Source organism: Trachinotus anak, unplaced genomic scaffold, assembly GCF_046630095.1.
Source record: "Trachinotus anak isolate AG129_WGS33_773 ecotype Australia unplaced genomic scaffold, CSIRO_AGI_Tana_v1 ptg000009l, whole genome shotgun sequence".
Taxonomy (NCBI): domain Eukaryota; kingdom Metazoa; phylum Chordata; class Actinopteri; order Carangiformes; family Carangidae; genus Trachinotus; species Trachinotus anak.
In genome coordinates this window covers 12,192,218-12,208,526 of record NW_027273860.1, presented here as the reverse complement: position 1 = coordinate 12,208,526, position 16,309 = coordinate 12,192,218, and the positions used below count along the sequence as shown (strand labels likewise).

At 41.3% G+C, this 16,309-nt stretch overlaps 1 protein-coding gene across 3 annotated transcripts in view; it reads left to right on the top strand.

Moving 5' to 3' along the window:
- myripb (myosin VIIA and Rab interacting protein b) overlaps positions 1 to 16,309 on the top strand; it is a 106,899-nt gene that overhangs the window by 87,196 nt on the left and 3,394 nt on the right. For 2 of the 3 annotated variants that reach the window (XM_071485378.1, XM_071485377.1), the window contains exons 5-13: positions 3,857 to 3,943; positions 5,790 to 5,887; positions 6,175 to 6,255; positions 6,994 to 7,155; positions 8,903 to 9,071; positions 9,571 to 10,097; positions 10,989 to 11,138; positions 11,389 to 12,168; positions 12,494 to 12,556. In XM_071485378.1, coding sequence (XP_071341479.1) covers positions 3,857 to 3,943; positions 5,790 to 5,887; positions 6,175 to 6,255; positions 6,994 to 7,155; positions 8,903 to 9,071; positions 9,571 to 10,097; positions 10,989 to 11,138; positions 11,389 to 12,168; positions 12,494 to 12,556 — 2,117 coding nt within the window. The remainder of the gene's footprint in view (positions 1 to 3,856; positions 3,944 to 5,789; positions 5,888 to 6,174; positions 6,256 to 6,993; positions 7,156 to 8,902; positions 9,072 to 9,570; positions 10,098 to 10,988; positions 11,139 to 11,388; positions 12,169 to 12,493; positions 12,557 to 16,309) is intronic. The other variant, XM_071485379.1, reaches the window with a different exon arrangement.

Here is a 16,309-nt window from a genome sequence, read left to right as displayed (position 1 = left end):
TGAAGTGATTTTTTTTAGGTTACATTTCACTGTCCCACACAAAATGACCATAACACATATGCAAAGATTCAGTAGAATTTTGATTAATTAAAAATTGCTTCACTAGGTGTGAACATAGCAAATAGAAGCAAAATCCATCATTTTTTTAATTCATGTCAAAACTGCTGGAAAGCAATGTTGTGATAATAAGAAGGAAAAGACATTCCAACACAAATATGCTCTTGTATCTTTCTTTTAACTGAACGGTAATGTAGTTCTCCCACTCTCCTCCAGACACACACACAGACACACATACACAAATGAACACACTTATATACACACTCACTCAGACACTGTCATAGACGCAGGCCACCACTGTCGTCTCTGTGGTTACTATGGTGATATCGAGCGATATCATCCTCCATTCCCCTGAATGGCGGAATGGCAAGTGGTGTGGAACAAAGGTGAGACGATGGTCATGGCGAGAAAATATGGAAGTTGGATGTGAGGAAGAATGTACTAGAGTGAGACACACACACACACACACACACACATACACATACTGACTTCCCATCACCTCTGTAATGACAAGACAGCAGTGCCATTCAGGGGCAGCTAATGACAAATGCATAATTCTGTTGTATCTCTCTAGTCATTGTATCGTTGCTGCCTTGTCATATGTGACTCATACATACATGACAAACAAAACAATGATGTTGGCAATCACTGATGTCTTAAAAATTCTGTAAATCCTAGCAAAGCAGGAGTGAAATATTGCATCTGACCAGTGATAGAAGTATTGACTTAAAGCAGCTATAATCAATCCAATCCTTTTACACTGCCAGCCATCTTTGCCTTTCTGTTCGGAGAGGAGACACAAACAACTCTGTGGAACAGTGTCATCACATGCAGTTACAGAGCACAAACACAGACATGGGGGAGAATGAGTGAGCTGTTAGCTGCTGTGCAGACTTTCATTCCTGGATTGGTGCACCTGTAAGTGCTGGAGCCTTTGTTTGAGTTGCTTCAGTCACTGATTGTGTTTTTGAAACTTATTCCAGGGCTGCAGCTCACTCAGTCATCCCTGTGTGCAGTGTAGTTGCGTGCTTCCAGTTTAACAGCACTGTGCTGGGCAGGTGATAGGTCTGTTTACAGTGTTTGTGCTCTGAAAGATGAGGAAGGGGCTTAAATTAGCGGTGTTGTATTTACATCAATGCTGATCAGAGGCAGAGCCGATAAATACCTGGGTCCACCGCAGAGTCATTTGACCTGGGAGTGAATACCGATTGTACCCTTTTCCATTGCAGACAAAAGCCCAGTGTCAGCAGGTCTTAGACGGTTTTCTAACCAATGCAAAAGGGGCTTTATAAAGTTGAGTCTCTACCAGTACATCATACAAAACTGAGCATAAGTTTTGTCTTAAAGAGGAAAAAGTCAAATATTCCCCTTTTAAATCTAGTTGGGTAGTAGTAAAAAAAGAAAATGTCTTTGCTTGCAAGGATAAACATACACATGCTGTGGGCTGTATCCACATGACAGACAGGAGACAGTACTGACTTATTCTTTTTGGATATCCCACACATACGGTCATGTTACACTGACGGACTGTTGTGACACAGGTTGACATTGGGATGTAAAGAGTGCTGAGCCGGTGTTGGTGTGGAATGAATTGTCATGATGCAAGTCCTCAAAGGTTTCGTAGTCTGCATATTTGTATGTCATCTCCCCTGTGTCTCTTTCTCTGTGTGCGTGTGTGCTGCCATACCTGCTCACCCGCCTGTCTGTGTGTGATTCTTGCGGGGCAGCTCACTTTCTCTGACAGCAGTCCTTTTGTGTCTACATTGTCCTGAGCTGCTGCAGGTAATTTCCCCACCTATTGTCCCCTTCCACACTGCCAGAAACCGTAATTCAACTCTAACCAAGCGAGAACAGTACAGCTCTGTTGAACGCCGCTTCAGTCAGAATGAGACAACTCTGGGAGTGAAGGACGGGTGGAGCGTGTAATGGTTTGGGGACTTGTTATGCCATGCTGCGACTGGGAGGACTGGGCCTGTAAACGGAGACACATGGGGCAACGTTAAATTCCTATACACACTCCTCAAAATGGATGCTACTGTAAAAGCAGCTGTTGCCTGTAGTCAGATGTGTAGGAAACATTGTCTTTTCTGTTTGAGTAACAGCATGTCACTGTATGTCACAGCAGAGTAATGAAAGAGTTTGTGATTGCTGGCGTACAGGTTCTGCACTAAGACATAACAAATATTTGACAAACAGTTTAACACAGCATCTGACAGCTGACTGTATTCCTGCTGCTGTCATGGGAAAACAGAAAAAACTGTCAGCTGATTTGGTTTTGATGTATTTGTTGTTTGTTTCCTTGGTTTCATATTTTCATGAGTTGGACCCATTAAACCGTTTCTGAGATACTTTTAAGTGCATTGCTGTTATTGGCAAAATATATGCATTTAGACTAGAGGGAAATACCAAGACTGCATCCAGCAGAAACAGTGTGGCGTGGGAGAGTGATGGCAGTGTCATGGCAGTCTGTGTTCTTGGCTTTGTTACAGTTACCAATGGCAGAGATCAGTGAGTGGCTATGGCTGCTTGAAACCTGACTTGCACCAAAACCACCGGGAGCTTACCCTGTTCATTCAGCCGGAGACTGCAGCCTGTCCAGCAGGAGCAGCAACAAGACACTGTTGAGGAGATTAATGGCGGAGGCAAGGAGACGGGCTAACGATGGAAGTCACATGGTTTGGTTGTGTTTGTGTTTTGTCAGCAGCGGGGGCTGAGGCACTGGAACAAGGCCTACGTTTGGTTTTGCTTTGGCTCTGGTTAGTGGATGGAAATGAGCTAAACTGAGGACCAGAGGGCGAACTTAAGCCAAGGTGCTCTCGTGTTTTGTCTGGATCTGTGCTTGAGAATGAGTATGGGCTGTGTCCAGGGGATAAGATGAAAGTGCACCTGGAGCATGGTCCCTCAGAGAACTTACTTCCCTTTTCCAGTAGCATAATACTCTACCTTTGTGGTCTGGCAAACCCCTCTCCAACAGTTTGTCTTCTTAATAAGCTGCAGGTCCAAGAACACACTATTTATTTTTACAGCTGGACTGATGAGAAGGCCACAATACATGGAGAACCACAGAGAGATATCTAACAGGAGTTAATGGGCCACTAAGGGAGTCTGTGGTTTTGAAGGCGGGGATGTTGTAACCACTACACCTTCTCTGAGCTTTCACTGTTTACTCTCTCCACCCCCTTCTCTTAACGTAGACCTGACTAAAAATTATAATCACAAAATTTCCATTTTGGTCCATGAAGGTCCCTTTGCTGTAACTCTAGATTTTGGGGTTTGTTTGAAAAAGATACTTGCACGAATATAGCACTAACTCACAAAAGACTTGGCCTGAATGAGCTATAGATAAAACATACAAAAAATACACAACATGGTGATGCTTCTACACACTGAGAATATGCCTGTTTTAGGTGCCAGCATATGATTTATTTGAAAGGCAAAGGGAATTGTCAGATGATTGGATGATGATGAAATGAGAGGGATTTTTCTTTCAACTGTCTCTTTGTTTTTATTTTATTTTATTTTTATGCACAATAGGGAATGGCACCAAGTACAAGAAACAAAATAATACACTTGACAAGATGACAAAATGGAGTTGGGAATACAGCTGACAAGAGTACAAAAAAAAGGGTTTAGAGGCATTGTTTGCGGTGTAACCTACTTTTTAATGTGGCAACAGTGCAAATAAAAATATGCAGCTGCATTATTATAAGGTATGATATGAGCAGAATGTTTGCATTTCAGTGACAGGCGTCAGTTTGAAGGACGTTAACTGACAGCTTCGTTTCTCTTTATCTTTCAGAAAGCAGTGTTCACGAGGGAAGCACCGGCAATGACAATGATGGCAGCATCTGTGGCAGTGACTCTGCCTTCTACAGACAGAGTGAAGGTGAGAGATTCGGTGATGACTGGGCAGCATTTTTTTAATTTATTTTATTTTCTGGGCATTGAGATGAGTTATTTCAGCTGTAACATACCAATAATACAAATTACAGTATAATCGACCTTATCTTTTCCTTCTTACAGTTATTTCTTTCCCATTGTTTTTGTCATATTGATTTTTTTCACCCTCTGTCCCTTTTTCCATTTTCGTAAAAGGCTGAGCTTTTATGTTGATTGCCCATTAATTCTTGCCTTAACAAATAGAGACCATTCTGTAAAGGGCCTGAGTGTGGGGGGAATCTAATCAGTGCAACACAACACTGACATTAATTGCAAGCACACAGAGACGTCGTATTTTCAACATTAAACTGCACACATTAAAATTCACTCATATATACACAAACATAAATCCACTGCACACATAAAACCACTGACAGGCCTTCTCGCATAAATGCACACACACACACACACACACACACACACACACACACACACACACACACACAAAACTATAGCCTCCTACACACCACAGACAACACTTTCAGACACACATGCTTGTGCCATTTACGCACACACACACACATCTTCATACACAAATAAATATTTAAACAACTAAACAGCCGCAATCTCACGATAAAGCTGATTTCATTTATTTGGCAGTAATTACCTATGGGTTGTTTATGCAGTGATCAAGATCTGCCATTTAGATAATGGCAGCTCTTGAGAAGTCCACAAACAAACACTCTCTGTGTGTGTGGGATCTATGTTCTCATCAGATTGTTGTCTTTTAAATGGACCATACCAACAAAAACCTTTTCTCTTTCAGCTAATGGTTTAAAGCTTGGACGATATCTATGTTTTGATTTAAGTGTGGGTCAGAATAAATGCTGTAATGCACCGCTGCTAAACAGGAGCATAAAAAAAAAAGAATTCATGTGGAAAAAAAGTTTGTGTTCCTGCACAGTCAGCACCAGTTTTATTGAAAAAGCAAGGTTGTGGCTTTCATCAGGCATCAAACTCTCTTGACTGTTGCCATCTACATTTTCAACCTCACCTCATACAAGGTGAAGTTGCGTTTAGGCTTCCTCCCTTCTCCACCACTCTCCTCTCTCCTTGAAACACCTCTGGTCACTATGACGTAGGTTGCATTCTGGTATTAGCTAGCAGTTCTTTACAAATCACACACTGAAGCTGTAATGAGTCACTTGAGTCAGTGGAAGTAAATCCAGCTCTAGGTACTGTTCATAATATTTTCAAAGTTTTTGCTGGGGGTCTTTTTCGGCATTCATGTTCTTGGTATCAATAATTCGTCCTGCTTCCTCAAGTACCTTAATTACCTCCAAGAGCTGTTTTCCACAGTCACTGCTGCTGCTGCAATAGCTGACCATGTTGGAGAGTGGGCTAAATTAGCAGGCCAAATTCTCATCACTCACAATTCATCCTGAGAGAAATGTGAATATCTGCACCAAGTGTCATGGCAGTCCCTACAAGGAAAGTCCATGAATCATTTCAGTTAAAAATACAAATGTCAAATTCATGATGGCACTAGAGGAGAAGTCAGAAATCATTTGGAATCAGTAAAGTCATTAGGATTCATCCTCAGGGAGCTATGAATGTCTGCAAAATTTAATGGTAATTCATGCAATATTTGTTGAGTCATTGCTGCTCACAGAGCTTTGCCCCTAGCACCAATAAACTCAGTGTTGACAGCGTGCAGCAACCAAATTTTCTGCTCTATGGTTCTGTGTGGGTAAAAAGTACAGGTGGAATTAGAGGAAGTCTGCAGCCCTGTCACAAAGGTGTATGGACATGTTTCACAGATGTTTACGTATGCTGTATGTGTGTGATCTCAGGACACAGTATGGCAGAGACTCTCACAGTCGCCCTGCGTGTTGCTGAGGAGGCTATAGAAGAGGCCATCGCCAAGGCAGAGGAGTTCAGTGACAGCTTGGTAAGAATCCCTCCTTTCCTCTTCATCTTCTCTCTCTTTCCATTTCCCTCTTTTCTTCTCGTTTTTGTGTGTTTTTTTTATTCCTCCCTGTTTTTCATGCCTTTATTTTCTATCCCCTCTGTCTCTTCCATAGCCTCTTACTTCTCCTCTCCTCTTGCCTCTCTCTTGGTGTCAGTATCAGCGGGATGCAGTCACGGTTTTTGGCTAAGACGTCTGCACAGACCCTCTCCTGGTAATTCACAGTCGCTTTGAACTGAATATATTTGTGTGTGTGTGTGTGTGTCTAGGAGAAGCAGAATGAGGCTCGGTATCTGCGGGACCACAAAGAGGAGCTCATAGAGGAACTTGCAACAACCATTGTACAAAAAGTAGGTTGAGTAAGAGTGAGTTTTATTTTTGCATTTCTACTTTTCCACTTTTATATAAAAGCATTAAGTGTAGTTAACCTTACTCAAATGTAATTGCAAACTGGAAAGCGATGTTAGGTCCCATGTCTCTCCTCACTTTGACTGGATGACTGACGGATCAGTAGACCACTGTAATGTTTAACAAAAGAATTTGCATTGATGTTACAGGAACACTGAAAATTTAAGTCCTTGTGAAACTGAGATTACAGCATTATTTGAGAAAAGTGCAGACAGTCTTTAAAAATGATATTTTAGTCTGCCAGAATCTGCATACAAGCGCATTAAAATTCAAACAACTGCTTTAATTTTAATCATATCGCCTCATTTGCATACACATAATAAGTGGAGACAAAGTTTGCACTTGTTTGATTGCTTTTCACTTTTAATTAACATTTGTTGGCCATCAAGTCTTTGAAATAGAAACTGTATTTTTATCTCTACTTTAAGGTTGTTGGCACATAATACCACATTAAAATTCAAATGAAAACTGGATTCATGGTTTTAGGGTTTCATTATTACAAATTATTCATGGCAAAATGTAAAGTACTGTTATGGAATTATATTTTACTATTTGCATTTATTATTGTTATAATTCTTTATTTAAATAAAGCTTGCTATATACTCACATACACACAGCTCTCTCATTTTGTCTTATTCCACTTTCTTCTTCTCCTTCCTGTCTTTTCTTTTTTTTTGCAGATCATCCAGAGGCGAAAGCGTTCAGAGATGCAGACAGAGTATGACTTTGTCTGGCCTCAGCCTCAGTCTCTGATCCAGCCCAGTGAACTGCCCTCTCCATCTCAACCTCACACTTCTTCACAAGTACCACCGGACCCCCTCAAGACCCCGAACTCCCTCTGGGTCAGTCTATACTTTCACTCAAACTTCTCAAACTCTGAAACACAGATGACACAACGAATGGCAACCATATAAACTGAGGTCAAAACAAAACTGCTGTTAGTGGGTGTAAACTGCTGAGACCAGAGGGATTTGCTCTTTGATTGCGCAACATGTGTTTAAAGAAGGATGTTTTTTTGTTTTTTTCCAGCGTACAAGTTGTACATTCCAAACTTCATTTTACAGCTCATATAGTATAATGTTCTCTGTCTGTGTTTTGGTATGTCTTCCTCTGGGTGGACCAGCCGTTGTCTCAGTGTGTTTGCCAGGTTTGAAAAAACACAGGAATGTTGTGGTTGGCAGAAAATGACTTTAACTTTTCAGTACCACCAGCCACATTGATGATGTGGTCCCATTCAGCGTTGTATTTTGGTGGATTTTGTAGTTGTTGTAGTGAAAACCTGTGGTTATGAGTCTGTCTTACTTGTAATTAATCCTTGATGCAAAGATGTAATACCTCCTGGATGAAGGTGTTCTCTAAAGTGAGCAGAGTTTTCATTAGATACAGATTAAAAAAACTCCAACTAATTTAGAAGATTGTCTGGACTTGGCAGAGAGTCTTTGAGTTTCATCTGTCTCTGTAAGGAGAAAAACAGATTGTGAGGCAGTAAAGTAGACCCAAAGGTATATGGCCAATAGAACATTTTACACTTGAAGAATTTTACAGTGGAGTTTCTTGTAAGTAGGCAAAAGCAAAGCATGAAAAGTATTTCAAATATGATTTGGAGCCACTATCAATCAATTCTGATTCATGCCTTGAGAGTGAGCCAGGGGAAAGAAGACGGTTTACCTAGCATCGTCTCCCTAAATGTGGTAGTTGTTATGGAACTACACGCAATGCAGCGACAGCACACAGGTTAAACAAACACATAGAGATACATAGTAGTACACACAGGAGCGTATACACACAAATCAGCAGTACACACACACACCTGACAGTGGTTCACACTACTAGTCAGCAGGGACTCATAGAGATTTGTCATCGTCCCATGTGAGAGAGGCATCAAAGCTGCGCTCCCCAGGCCTCTCCGTTCTGTTTCCTGCTGTTTCACTCAGCGAAGATCAAAGTCCTGTGAAATTCGGAGGGATCCTCTTCAACTGCTCGGCCTGCCATGGGATGGGCTCTGTTTATCAGCTCTCTGCAAACACACTCAATGAGACACAAAACACTCAAAACTCTACTTCTTTAATATTGATCGTGATGCTGCATCCTACCCATTGTAATAATAATAATTTCTGATTCTTCCGTGACCTGCAACACAGTTCAGTCTGTACTTGAACGTACATGTATGTACATCAGTCTTTTTATTTAGATGTTAATCAAAGATCTGCTTCATATACACCGATCTTTCACCAGTAAGATTTTAGTGTGAGTTTATGTACCTATATCAAGTTTAAATTCCCTTATATTGCCCCTGTAATTTTCAGTGGAGCAGCCTCTAAATCATCCCATTGACATAATGGCACAAGCGCTCCCTCTCATACACACACACACACATGCATTAAGAGAGATTTGAAGAGCTTCCCCTATCTGGCAAGTGATTTAGTTGTTTTCTAGCGCCACCTGCTGATGAGAAGTATGACTCACAGACACAATTGTTCTTTCTCTATATTGTGTAATTGCCATATTCATGTACTGCTATTGTATCAAATTTGTGTGTTTCTATCTCTTTCTGTGTGTGTGTGTGTGTATGTGTGTGTGTGTGTGCAGCGGTCTCGGTCAGCGTACTCCCTCACCAGTGACGACTCCCCAGAGAAGGGTCCAGAGGAGGAGGGCGCAGGAGCAGGTGGTGGCTTGCAGGAGTACGCTTCTCTGAAGAGGGAGGCCAAGGCCACGTCTCTGCCCAGCTGGAAGAGTGTTGATCGCCTGGACAACTCCAGTAAATATCAACTACTGATATGCAGTTTTCATTTGATTTGATTTCTCCTGCTGCCAAAGGTTGTTGCAGCAACTAATCTCACTTCCTTCTTCCAAGGAGTTGGCCCAGGATACATTTTTGGAGGGATTAAAAGATTTCCTCAAGATTTCTCATTAATACGTCACAATAGACTAAGATACAGAAGGACACCAATATTCTATACAGTATTTATTCTTTCTTTCATATTAGAGCATTTTAATTCATGTATCCCTTCATGGTTGGGTCATATTTACTGTTTCTCTGCACTGCATTAAATTCTCTTTAGCCTTTATTTAACCTCGTGCTTTTAAGTGACACTTCAGCTAACATCTCCCTTTTGAAACCTGTATGTTGGACCTTTTTTATATCAGGTTGTTACTCTAATGGGCCAAATAAGGTTCTTGTAAGAAGTACAGCTGGAGATATGGTCTAAAAGAGTTTCTCTTTCTTAACTTTCTGCTGTCTGCTCATGTGCATCCAGGTGCATCTTCAGTGCTCCAGAGCCCAGACGGTAACTGGCTCGCTCTGCACAGTTCTCAGCTGTCTCGGCCCAGCCTGCTAACCAAGAGGAAGAGCCTGGTGTTCAGTGTGTTGGAAAAGGAGTCAGGCGTTGTCTCAGCTTACGACGAGATGGGATCTGACTCCGATGAGGACAATGAAGGTGGCTGGGGTGCAGCGTTGAGACAGTTCCGGCGCAAATTGTCCGATGAGACTTATTACACGGACTCACAGCACGACCCGGAGTGGACGTACACCCAGCACCTTCCTGTTACCTCACCATCCTCTGGTCAGTACACCAACACAGAGACTCTCAACTCGGACTCGGAGGCTTCGTCAGTGTTGTCCGCGTGTCCTCGCAAAACTCCTCATAACCTGTTGAGGAAGAAAGGACCACCGGATACACACCTGCACCCTCAGCACCAGCCCCTATACCACCAACACCTGCACCAGAACTTCTCCCCATATCCTCTCCATTCAGAGGCACTGGATGTGAACTTTAACCCTAAGGTGATTTGTCTTAAAATGTATAACTTTGGATATGTTTTACAAACCCTAGACTTTTATATTGCTAGTTAGGATGAATTTATGCAGAAAATGTCTCATTATCTTGCAGGTGGGTCATGGAAAAACAGTATATCTACATAAATGCATAAAAAACATGTTAAAGGCAGACCATACAATAACAGCAGCAGTATTTACATCCTTTGCTTGAGAAAAGTACAATTATGGCAGTGTAACAATACTCACGTATAAGTAAAAATTTACATTCATAATGTTACTTCAGTAAAAGTAAAGAACTATTAATATGTACTTAAAGTATAAAAGTAAAAGTCATGCTTACACTGCAGAAAAATGCCCCCCTGTAAGTGATGGCATTATTAGGTGCTTAATACTAATCCATCATTGTGTAAGCAGTATTTTTAGCTGGCTGATGCAGAGCTACTTTTAGCTACTTTATACACACTTAGGTAATGTTGTCCAATGGGGTCCTTTGGAAGGGACCACAAGGTAAAGCTGAGTGATTGTGAGATGATTAATGAGGCAGGAAAGAAGAAAAATCAAAGTTCTGCTGCACAACTTTGTATTCCTGATGTGTATTTATTCTAATCCCTGATCTTTTTTTGAAATAACCAATAACTAGGAGATCATCTTTTAGCCTCAAACACTTATCTAAATGAAACCTTGAGAGAAGTTTAGAAGGGAAATGTCTCCTTGGTAGAACTTCTGACAACTCATAGGCATCTGAACTCTCTATATCCGAGAAGTAAGTCGTAACTGTCAGATAAATGTAATGGAGTAAAAACTGCAATATTTCCCCCTGAAAAGTGGTGGAGTAGAAATTTAAAGTATTGTAGTATCAAAATGTACTCAAGCTCATTTCCATCACTGCTCCTACAGGTGATGGGAGACAGCAGTGAGGCCGAGGAGAGGCAGAGCGACCCTGTCAGGAGGTCACGGCGACGCAGAAAAAGCAAGAGAGAGTCCTCAACAGACCAAAGCAGGCCTGGGGGGCAGAGCCACACACAGTCCATCTACCCCATAGTGCAGGTAAATTATCACAACTATTTGATCATTAATGGAAACTGTGTCAGAGGGAAAATCCTGCATGGATGGTTGTAAAATATTGTTTCACCAGTGGGAGGCAGCAAATTATATTTGCAGTTCAGCTTTCCAAATCTCTTCAGAAACTCTACAATCTTTAGTATTTTATGCCTTTAATATGTGTATTTTATGGCAGATATGTTATGCTTATTTTGTTTCCTATGTCTTTATTCTTGTGCTTCTCTCATGATTCAAGGAGAACAGTGGTCTTCTGCTCAACGCCCTGCTGAAGAGGGGTCTAAGTGAGGAACAGCCAGTACCAGACACTATGCCAGTGGCCACAGCTGCACCAGACGCCTTCAAATTAGATGCCATGACACCAGAGCCAGAAGACTTGGACACAGTGGCCCCGAATTCAGCGTCCCTGAGCCCCCCCCAGTCCCACTCTCTAGCTCCAGAGTCCCAGTACTCAGCCAGCAGCTCAGGGCCCGGAGACCCTCTGGAACAGGAACTGCGATCCAGACTCAGCCAGCTGGTCAACCGTGCCAACAGCAAAGACAGCAGCTCATCTGAGGAGGAGTGCACAAAGTGGCCCGTGGACAAACAGACAGATAAAGAAAGTGACAGACAGAGAGAGAAGACAAGGCTGAGAGACACAGAAAGAGAAAGGCAGAGGGCAAGTGACAGATTGAGAGAGAAAGCAAGTGAAACAGTGGAGCAAGTGAATGGACAAGAGAAGAAAAGAAGTGAGAGACTATTAAAGAGTCTTTCTGTGAGAGAGGAAGGGAGAGTGAGGGAGAGGAGGCTTGAGAGAGGAGTGGAAAGTTTGGAAGAGAAAGTAGATGATAAGGAGCAAACAAGAGGAGACAAAAGAGAGGCAAACAGACAAAGTAAGAGACAACATAAAAGAGATGTGGAGAAGGAAGCCGGACAGAGAGGAGGAGGAGGAGGAGGAGGAGGAAGGAGGAGTGGCTCAAGCACAAGTTCACCTGCTATTACACCTTCTTCCCAGGAGGGGGTGCTGTCAGATAACCAGGTAAGGAGGTTCAAAGAAAGCACCATAGATTCGATTTGTATGCACTGCTCATCTTCTGCTTTTGTCGCTGTACTGCTAGAGCTGTACCGCCTCTCTGCCTGTCTGCCTTTTGATAAATGTCTTTTTTTGTTTTTGTTTGACCCTCTTCATCTTCTCACTGTATCCATGTGTTTGTGTGACAATCACTGCTGTCCTCTGTCCCTCATCCTGTCTTTTCCCTCTTTGTGCTTCTCTTCTTTTTTGTTGGCCTGTGTGTTTCTGTGTGGATATCTGTGTTTGTGTGTATGTGTGTGTGTGTGTGTGTGTGTGTGTGTGTGTGTGTCAGGAGGGACAGAGTGACTTGGAGCAACAGCAGAGGCTTCAGTTGCTCTCCTCTCTCTTACAGCAGGTGAGATATCGGCTAGAAAGCAAAGGCATCCTGTGACATCACGTGCAGGAGGTCATGCTTGAAGTTTTAATGAAACCCCCACCCCGGCTCAGTGCACGCATGCAGTACAAACACACGCACACACACATTCACGCATGTATGCATGCACAGATAAAACGTCTTACACATACCCTGGCAACACATCTTCACTTAATGTATTGTTATGTATTTGCTTCTAACTGAAATCCACAGAAGTTCTGGTTGCATAATGATTGTGTACATGTGTTTATAATGGTCTAACAGGGTTGAATGTCATTTTGTGTGCTGGTGTTATGTTTCTGTATTTCTTTATGCAAATAGCATAAACATTGTGACATCACATCAAGAGAGTTCAGCTGAGATAGCATGTAGTAGCAGAATGTGTTTCAGCTTTGTGGACTACAAGTTGTAACATTTTTGCTGTCAGCCATTTAAAAATAAAATAGCAAGGTCTATTTTCTAGAGTCACAGCTCTGGATGAATCGTACAGGAGGGCATCTAACACAGAAGAGCTGCATATTTAATTTTTCCATTAATAAAAACCTCAAAAGTTCAGAACTGAGCCACAGGCCCACTTGTGCTTTGTTTGAGAAGCAATTTTTATTTTTTTGACTGAAAAAACTGAAAAGCCTCTGTTCTGTTGCTCTCATTTTCTTCTTTTACAGATTTAACCAAATAAAACATCTAAGAAAAAAAAGTAGGTTGAGTTAAAATGGGTGAGTAAGTAATTAACAAATACAAATACTTCCTAAAATGCACAAAGTAAAATGAGCAAAGGCGTCCTAGTTGGAAGTAAGTAAATTATTATTTTTAGCCAAAATAAGTTCCAACCAAAACAATTAACATGTAGCACATAATGACAATAGACACCCATAAACCAAACAAATGAAAATTACACCCTTTTAAATACAAACAAGTCCCTAAAAAAGAAAAACGCTGAATCTCTGTGATCAACATCATCAACAACTGCAAAGTTTCTAGTGCACAGCCACATCTCCATATAAACCAACAAACTGCATCCTGTTATATTTAAGTGAGTTTAACACATGGACTACATCACAGTACTATAATACATACTAAATCTATGTGCTGTGTTCCCTACAACATCACAAAATTAGCTGTAAATATCAACTATTAACTTACTTGACCTATGAAAGAAAAATGTTAGCGTGGGCACTAAATCCACATGATTTTTGCCTTAGTGTGCAGCTGATGTACTCTTCTTTGTGAATGTGAATTAGCAGTGGCATTTAAAAGTTTCAGTTTGATTGATATGTGCTGGTGCACATATTTCCTTTTTGAAATGGTCAAGTACATTGATTTCTTGTATCCTAAAGGCAAAAGCACATGCAATAAGAAAAACTGTATGTAGTAGGCTTCATAGATCAGACACGATCCTCACTGCATAAACTAGATGTGAAATCCATGATCCTTTGGGTTAAAAGCAGTGAGTGGATTTACTATGTGCAACATTCATGAGTTTAACTATAAACCCACAGAAAAACTTAAGCAAGGAGAAAATACACACACACACACACACACACACACAGAGAGATAGAGACATGAACTTATGAGCTCACCTCCTGTACTTGTGTTATATGTGAGGTGCGTGGGTCGATGTTGGTCATTAGTCGGACTCATTTTAAAAGCTCCTGTGAGTAATGCTTGTCTTTGATTTACAATGTGTATGACACGAGTAGTGGGATCTATTTTCTGCCGGTTTTTGAAAATTGCCAAGACGGCTCAGTTTGATGTGAATAGAGGAAAACATGGTGTTTTTTTCCCCCTCATTTTATATACATAATGCATTTCATACGCTTAGGTGAGCAGCAGAGATTTTGTCAAGCTTTTGCTCACTGTAGAAGATATCATTTGTATAGATAAGTGTGAGTCTGCAGCCATTCTAACACCTCTTGTACTTAGGCCCAGTAGTTAAAACGCTCTGAGAGAAATGAACAGACAAAAGATAACAATGACCTTTAGACTGAATCTATCAGCCTGTGAAGGACTGTAAGAGTGCAAATGAGGTGTTGAACCAGCAGGGTGCTGAGCAGCATATTGCCTGTCAGGAGGAGAAGGTCAGTGAGCTCTCTACCAGGCTGGAGACAGAGACTAAGGAGAGCGAGTCTCTGTCTAAACAAGCAGAGTATCTTCCCACTGACCTCCAGAAGGAGCAGACCTGGAAAATTGAGAACAAGTAGAAGCAGGAGAAGGAGCCCACATCCAACTAATACTCCTACATCTCAGCAGCTTCCAGTATTAACAGCTGACTGCCACGGGGCAGCGTGGTGGCCCAGGGGTTAGCACTGCAGCTTCACAGACGGACCTCAGCTGACCAGTGAGGCTCCTCCTGTGTGGAGTCATGTCATGATGAATTGGACCCTCTAAATTGCCCCCAGTCTATTGTTTTTTTTAAAAAAAGGGAATAAAAACACTTCAGAATAAAGGTTTTTTCCAAGTAGACGTATTTTGCTGTAGTTGTAAAGTTAAGTGGTGTTACTTACAACACTGAATGATTGATTTTCAGGACAGCAGGATTGTTGCAGACAAAACCTTCAAATTATGTTTCATCGATGGCTGTTTCTAAAAACACTTGCTACATTGCGCTGTATTTATCCATTTATTTTAATGTCCTAATTGCATCAGATTTATGCACTATTTAGTGATCTGCAGTTCCTCACTGTTGAGCGCAAAGAGTCCATTACATGCACACTACTTTCTGCCAACAATCCTCAAAAGGTGTTGCATTTTATGATAGATGCAAAAATTACTGCTGCACGACAAAGAAGTGATTTCTGACACGGCTTATATTTTACTCTCTCATTGTCTGTTTGCAGGGGTACAATACGCTTTTATTAATACCTGTGTGGTATAAAAGTTGACAAAAGCAAAGCACTATGGTTGTTAATATAACAAAGAAAAGAAAGCACAGTACTTTATATATCTGTTTTAATATGGAAGTACACTAGATTTTTTTTCAGTAAAGTTTTCTTCAAGTCTTTTAACATCAGCAGCAGTGAGAAGTGTGTGTGTCAGACTGTTTGATCTGCGTGGTGATGGACTGCTTCTTTGGAGTGGATGAGAACAACAGACTATGCAAACATCCCTTTCTCCATCGACCAACGCAACAAGTCAATATCTCAGACCATCTCTGCTGCTCAGTCTTTTTAAGATCACTGAATGATGATTAAACAAAAGATCAGAGGTTGGGTCCTCAGCCTCTCATCTCTCACCCAATTCTGTATCTTGTCTTCACCAAAGTAATGCCCACCTCTTACTTATCCCTATCTGCCTCTCCGGTCACTCAGCAGCTTAAACAGACTGTCCCAGTGTCTGTCTGTTTGAGAGGGATCAATACACCTCCGATCCTACTGATTAAAGCTTCAGCCAGTGATTCATTCATTAGTGAATCACATCTGTCTCTCTTTACTGCCCTTTACTTTACTTGCCCTGTGTGTTTTCATCTGTTCAGATAAAAACAGCAGCTTTCTTTACCCGGCATGTTCACCATTGAATTATTGTTTCTCACAGACGGCTTGAATTTGGAAACCAGCATCAATTTGGATGAACAAGCTGCTCCAATTCATTGAAACACTGACTGGCAATAGACGTAATTACGAACAGAGTTTTTCATTTGTCTGTCAAAGGCATTTTCCCAAATTAATTAACTGAGCCTGTAACATTTAACAACTTTAAAAAAAAATTTTATCAGTTCTTATATATTTTTGCTATTGC